Source organism: Eurypyga helias, unplaced genomic scaffold (assembly GCF_000690775.1).
Source record: "Eurypyga helias isolate BGI_N326 unplaced genomic scaffold, ASM69077v1 Scaffold7153, whole genome shotgun sequence".
Taxonomy (NCBI): domain Eukaryota; kingdom Metazoa; phylum Chordata; class Aves; order Eurypygiformes; family Eurypygidae; genus Eurypyga; species Eurypyga helias.
In genome coordinates, this window is record NW_010239123.1 from 1 (window position 1) to 7,406 (window position 7,406).

General features: G+C 38.8%; 1 protein-coding gene across 1 annotated transcript; it reads left to right on the forward strand.

Annotated features, from left to right (window-relative positions):
- Window positions 1–874: 874 nt before the first annotated feature.
- LOC104506910 (endoplasmic reticulum metallopeptidase 1-like) lies at window positions 875–6,481 on the forward strand (the record flags this gene model as incomplete). The annotated part of the gene is made up of 7 exons (XM_010148034.1): window positions 875–1,095; window positions 2,487–2,661; window positions 3,211–3,401; window positions 4,053–4,205; window positions 4,727–4,929; window positions 5,679–5,794; window positions 6,261–6,481. Coding segments are annotated over 7 exons (1,280 nt in total), but the record flags the coding sequence as incomplete, so codon positions are not given.
- Between the last annotated feature and the right edge of the window lie 925 nt (window positions 6,482–7,406).

Below are 7,406 nucleotides of genomic sequence, written 5' to 3' on the forward strand. Positions count from 1 at the left end.
CTCTAGTTTAGAGACAAGGATGTCACGAGGGACATTGTCAGATGCTTTGCACAAGTGCAGGCAGAGGGATGTCGGTTTTTCTTTCCTTATCCACCAACACTGTAACCCCGTTGTAGAAGGCCACGACATTTATCGGGCAAGGTTTTCTCTTAGTGAAGCCATCTTGGCTGTCCCCAATCACCTCCTTAGGCCTCTCATCCTTTGATAAAGATTAAATCATTTAAAGATCTGAAAATGGAAAAAAAAATTGTGCTTAGTATGTATATAAACTCTTTGTTCTGTTAGCACAGGTAGGGCTTCAGAATCATGTTTCTTTAACACCCGTCCATAGGCAGAAGCAAATAAGAAAACAGCAAATGGGGAAAAAGATAACAAATTGTAAGCAAAGCTGTAAAACAAATATTCTAGTTAGGCCTTTTCACCTTTTCAGTTATGTGTGGGAACATACCTGTTCCTACAAACAAGAAAAAAAAAAAAGAAACCAAACCAAACACTATCCCACCCCCACCTCCCAAAATCCAGCAAACGTTTTTGGAGCAAGAAAAATTTACAAAAAGGGAACTCCAATTTTTGTTGTTGAGACTTTATAGATGGTAGAGCGGCTCCACTGGTTCCCTAGAGAATTTCTTACTATCAAGAACATGGTAATCTGCATGATACAGTAGTACTCTGGAAATAAATCTTGCCTGTTTCTTTGCAGCTCTGTTTGCAAAATGATTTAGACCATGCTGGTAAGAAATCTTCACAGTGAACTCCTCATGCAGTTTTATTTTGGTCATTAAAGCAATCATATGGTGGGGTAATTACAACCTTGATGATAGTCTGCAGTAGAATACACAACTGTTGAATTAAACTTCTTTTTTCTTCTTTATAGCTATTTATAACCTGAAGAAGCTCTTTACTGCTTTTGGCTTAACACTGATGAGTTGGGTCTGCACACTGGTGACAGTCCTTACAGTGGCAGCATTTGTCTCCGTCATTGGACGGTCTCTTTCTTGGTACACCCATTTCTACGTGTCTGTGTTTCTGTACGGCAGTGCAGCTGCAGCTACAATCATTCTTGTGCATACCCTAGCCAAGAAGTTTTTCTACAAGGTACGTTTGACTTCGTTGTTGATGTTGGAAGGCCAATGTAGTGTTTAATCTGTGGAAGACTTGATTTTTTAGTTGATTAATAAGGTGCACAAACTTTCCTGTATTGGACAGAAGTATTTCAAGTGTTGCTGTAAAAATTGCTTCAGCTAAGCATAGGGTTTGCTCTGCTGAATCAGAGAGTTAAGAGCTTCGTGATTTAGGGCTTTCTCCTTACGAATGACCTTTAGGAGCTACTTTATAAAAAAAGGCGAAAGCTGAGTAGAATACAGTGCAAAGTACTGTTTCTTTCCCTGTCTGCACCTTCCCTTCTTGCCATCACATCAGTGATAAGAGAGCAGAGCAACAGCTGGAGAATTCAGGTTTTTTGATACCTTCCTATGTTCTTTACAGTATCTCAATATATACTTGAATGTTCTTCGAATCTTACCAGATTCTTGCCTCTGAATGTACTTGTGTGACAGGTTCGCTAAATTCAATAATTTATTTAGGTACAGTACCTCCTTCTGTATATTTTAATATTTTTATTCTGTATTTAATCTAATTTAATGCTTGGATCTTGTTGTGAAACTTGGAATTCCAGTTCTCTGTTTTATTCTGTCCCGTTACTGTGCAGGTTGTTTTGGTGGTGTCATTTGTATTCTTAACCTTCTAAGCAAATAATAGGATATATTTTTTTTCCGATGGTTCATATAAGCTTTTTTCTTACATCTATCAGAATTTCTAGTTCGGTCCTCCCATCTTCTAATATGGTAATCTGTGCTGTACAGAGCTTTCTAAATGAAGCTGTTGTAAAAATTTGGGTAGTCACCCTTCCTGTATGATTATTCGATTGTTAGTTGTTTTGACCACAGCTGGAGGTGGAACAGGGCTCTTGATAGTCCATGCTCTTCTCTGCAATAGGTGAAGGTCATGTAGGCCCCTGCAAGGGTTGGCAAGGATCTGGTGTGTGTTACCTTTCCATTGCTGTCATTCGTCATGATTACTGTCTATGTACCTTTTTTCTTAGAATTCTTTTTAATGGAATAACCAATACCTTTTAACTTGCATAATAATGTCATAATTACAGGTCATAACAATCCCCTGTGTTTTAGATGACAGCTTAATGGCTTTGTATCAAAAACAAATCGAGGTGGTGCCTCGGCATTGACGCTTGTACATTCCCTTCCCTGCACGCCAGCCCGTGTCAGAGCAAATGTAACAAATAAAAAAAAAAAGTGTACTGTCATAGATAACTCTAAATGGTAAGAGAATGGTGAGATGGTGCCGGTCAAAATCATTTTGTCCAAGGAAAATAATTATATACAAGAAATAAGGATTTTTCTATGTGTTCTCATGAGGTGTGATATATGGAATATGCTCAGTAATGAGTAGTTTTGCTTTTCTTGTTACAGAATGTGAGTGAGCAGTACCTGGGAGATACTTTTTATGATGCCTCGTTGATGATTTGGTCTATAGCATTGGCTGTGATTACTCAGATGGGCCTTTGTTCAGCGTTCATTTGTACTTTGTGGGTAGCATTTACTTTATTCACTAAGCTGATGATCCATAAAGAATTCAGCCAAAGAGGTACAAGGGGGTGGGGTGGTTGTATTTTGAAACATCTGCTCCTTCTACTGCATATTGAGTGTTTTTCCTCTAAACGCTATTATTTAAGCAAAAGAAATGCCAAACTTTGAATTTGAATAGTCATAGTAACCATGAGACATTTTTGTAACAAGAAAACCTGTTCTTGAACTACAGACAGTTTGAAAGTATGGAGAAGCTCTTAAAACAAACAAATAAACAAACAAAACCAACATCCCACATCTCAGGCTGAAAGGAACAATACTATGTGGGGTTGCTAATAAGTGATCAGAGATTTTGATGGACAGTAAAAGTTGTTAAAAATACTGTAATATTTAAATAGGGTTTGTGACAGAACACCTGTTTAAATGGTTTTTTGTAATACAAGAACAGTTTTGTGGTGTTTGTGATAGAGTTCTGTTGGCATTGACTATGCAGAATTACAGGGATGAGGACCAGTATTGCGTACTGAGCCTTGCAGCAGTATATGGATATATTAGTAAAGCCCTGTGTATGTCCTTTTAAGCTTTTATGTATTTCTGTCCCCTACAGGTGCTACAGTGAAGTTTCTCATGATGTACATGCTGGGAATGTTCGTTCCTTATTTGTATATGATGTATCTTAGCTGGGCTGTATTTGAAATGTTCACACCTATCATGGGACGAAGTGGTTCAGAAATCCTACCAGATGTGGTGTTGGCAGGATTTATTGTGGTCATGACTCTGATTCTGTCATCCTGTTTTGTAAGTAGAATTTCTAAACGTTGTTTAAAGCTTTTAAACTTTCTCTAGAGAGAGTTTTTTGAATGAATGTTTTTCTAAATTAATGCTTGACGTTAATGGTAATTTTACAATATATTAAATGTTACAGGAGATGTCTAGGAAACATGTCAAAGATTCCATGTTTCGTGTTAGTCAAAGCCATTGAAACAAGGATTACAAAAATATCTCTGCTCTGTGATGAGGTAGTAAAGATTGGTGTAAAATGTAATTCAGTGATGAAGTTTGAACAGTCATTAATTTTAGGCAAAGTGTAGTACGTGGCTAAAAAATATATATACTACACTTCAAATAAAAATTCTCAGATTTTTGTGCAAGGGTTTGGCTTTTTTTTGTTTGTTTGTTTTTTTCCTGCTGCCCTTGCTACAAAGGTCTGGGTTTTTGTTGGCATATGTTTGTAACAAATAGGAAATTTTTGGAAGCTCCAGGAAGCACTCACTTCATTCCTTTTGGTTTTAAATACTGAGATTACAAAGAAGCGTCATGTGTCAGGTGGTACTTGCAATGATACCCTTTTAATGTACTTTCTGTTCCAAAATTGGATTTTAAAGTTATATGAATAGTGTCTTACTACTTAAGTCTGCATTATAACTGAGCTCTCTTTTTATTCCCTAGATTAACTTCGTCTACCTTGTCAAAAGCACAAAAACGACACTAATAACTTTAACTACTGTGTCTGTAGTCACTCTGATTCTCGTCTGTGGTGGGATCTTCTTTCCTTACAGTTCTGATGCAGCTAATCCAAAACCTAAGCGAGTCTTTCTCCAGGTAAGAAAAGCCTTGCATGTCACATTGCCTCTGTTGGTTGCAAGATTGTTTGGTTTTTCCAAAGCATAACCTTCCTCCCACCTCCTCCCCCTGCCTCCAAAGAGTAACCTTCTCTTTTTTGATTAATTTAAAAGCTCTAATGATTATTCCTGGATTTGAAAGTATTGATAATGTTCCTCTTGTTCCATCTCCATGTTCAGTTCATCAGTGTTAGAGTATGGTTTCTTTAGAGGGTTTTCAGTGGGAGAGTTGATTAAGCAACGATAATTTAAAAGTGAAAGTGACAGGAGATGAGCAAGTACGTACAGGCACAGTCATCTTCTGAATGTAGGTGTTTTACGTTACATTTCTTTTATCTGAGTAAGATAAAATACTCAGACGTGTTCAGTGCATATTGAAAATGCAGTAGACCTTAAAGACTGACACGGAGGCTATTTCGAAATCACTTTGGACTCTTGCAAACTTAGCAGGCTCCATCATCTTTCTATGTGTCTCTCTTCTTTTTTTAAACCACCTTGTAGCACACAGTCAGAAGATTTCATGATCTAGATGGAAATGTGGTTAAAAGTGACTCTGGTATATGGATTAATGGATTTGATTATAACGGAATATCTCACATAACTCCCCATGTACCTGAAATCAATGACACCATTAGAACTCCGTGTGAGGAGCAGGCTCCTTTCTGTGGCCTTCCTTGGATTCTGCCAGTGCATTTCATGTTCCGGTTGGTGAGAACACTCCTTCGCTTGAGCACTTATTGCCAAAGCACGTTAGTCATTTATGCCGCCGTGCTTATGTAAGGGAAGAAAAAGTAAGGCTATTCTTGGTCTAAAAGTAAATAATCCTTCCACTTCAGAAGACACTTAAACTTCTGTCTAAGTGCAGTGTCTTCTGCCAGGATCTCTGCAAGAGATTGCTGGGTCTGCTGCCGGAGCTGTAGAAGTTGATGTGTGGAAAATTAATGTCAGCACCAGTAGAGGAGAAAGGAGAAGGGGGTGGGGGGTACTGCTAAAGGGCAGTTAGGAGGAGGAGCACTATGTATGTCTTGTCCTCTCTTTCCTCACCTCACCCCAGCTGACGGCAGAGGAACTCTGAGTAGCTGGTCTCCACAGAGGAAAACTGACTGCTGTGACTGTTTCTCATCCCCCAAGAAGCTTGTGAGCAAAAGTATAGCAGTTGAAGATGAAAATATTTTTACTTATTTTATTGTTTTGTAAGTTAAGGCAGATGAAAGTAGTGAATGAACACACTGGTGACTGGTTTTCAATTAATATGCCTCTTAAATGCTTTTGCCCAGCCTCAAGCTGCAAATTTTACCTGCTTTCTTAGTAGCTTTTGAATATTTAATTCAGTAACAGCACGGACAGCTATGCTATACAAAACCAACTTATTCTCAGTGCAACAGTCAGAGTTACTAAGTATGAGAAGCGAAGAAGTTAAGACTTCTTTTTTTTTTTTTTTTTTTTTTAACAGGAAAAACTGGTATCTTCCCGCTCCAGAAATTTTTCCAAGAAGCCCTGTTCTCTTTAAAGTTCTGTCCAAGGAACTGATGCCCCAGAACTCTGTGAGGTTAAGCTTTGAAGTGTCTGGTGAGTGATTGAAGCTCATGGTTTGTGACTTGTTTTTTATTTTTATGCCCATAATAAATCAGGTTTTCACTCCAGTGCTGCAGGTTCTAGTGCCATTCCCCAGATAGTGAGCTTTGTGAGATTAGCGTGAATTAATTCAGTTTTATAACACAGTAGAAGCTGTGGTGTGGTGTTGCAGTTGTTATTTGGGGGACTGATAACCTTGTCTATTTTGAGTAAGCCTTGATCCTTTTATAGCAAGTCCTTTCTTAAAGTCCATTTTACAGCTTTGTCCCTACCCTACATCATCACCTCATTTATCTCACATCTTAGAAATAATTGAAGCTTGTTCTGTAGAGATGATGGTTGTATCATGTTTTGGAAGACACAAATAGCACACAGGTAACATGCTGCTATACAGGAAAACAGATGGTTATTCTGCCTCCACCCGTTGATAACGTCTGGATGCATATCCCTGTCTCTGCAGGTCCAAGTCACATGTCTCTCTATGTTCGGCCACATAAAGGGTCGGCTCTGTCCACCTGGAGTCTCGGGGATGGTGTGCCAGTTGCTAGCCTAGGAGGGGACTACTTTGTGTTTTACTCCCGTGGGCTGCAGGCTACACCGTGGCACTTCTGGATAGAACTGACGGTGAGTTGGAAACCCAGTGATCCCTTGGTCTGCTCTGTTGTCACCATTTCTGCTTCCGTATATGAAAAACTTCATAACAACTTTCTTAAGCTTTGATTTATTTGATGGTTCCTGATTCTAGGTTTCCTCGTCTGATTTGTTCCTTAACTTTATATATCAGCTCACATACGTTTTTGATGTTAGTCCACTGACTTGCCAAACTGCCAAAGGGAGAATATTTTCCTTGCCTTTGTGGTCTGAGGTCATAAGTTTGGATTTCTGTGATCTTAAAGTCATAGTTCTTGATGGTTTATCTGTATTAATGTTACTTTGGTGTTTTTCCTATTGTGACTAGCTTCCTTTTTTCATGTATTTTGTTTGCTTGGTTTTGGGAAATTACACCAAGTCCTTGGTGGGAAGCTACCTGTCTTGAAGCTGAATAGAGTAGTAAAAGCTTTTTCTAAATTTTCTTTTACGTTATTTTCATTTGGAAGCAAGGCTTCCAGGATTGCTGTTCCCATGAGATTTATCACACAAACACAGAGATATTACAGAAACCTTAGAAGGTTCAAAAAGTCGTCGTTCCTTCCTGGATCAGCCAGTCTAAACACTTAACCAAATAATCCTCTGAGGGTACTTGATAAAGGCAGACAGAAATCTGCAGTGTGACGAGCTTTACAAGATTGATAGTGGCAAACATAGGCAGAAAAGTCTTTTCATCCTGAAGACTCACAGTAGAAGGATCAGCATAAACACTGTGTTGGAGTCTTGTGTCTTGATTTGTGAGCAAAACCAACAGACACAAACGTTGAAGTCGGTACATGGCTTCCCTGTCAGAGGCACGGTGATCTGAACACCCACTTGCCAGTTCAGGTCAGATTGAACTCATCATGTCATCAGGCTGATACTTGGGAAATGATAGGAAATGTTTTAACATACAGGAAGAAGAGCTGCAGGATAAAATTTGTTGCCTAGATGCTAAGCATGTGTCGTGGTTTAACTC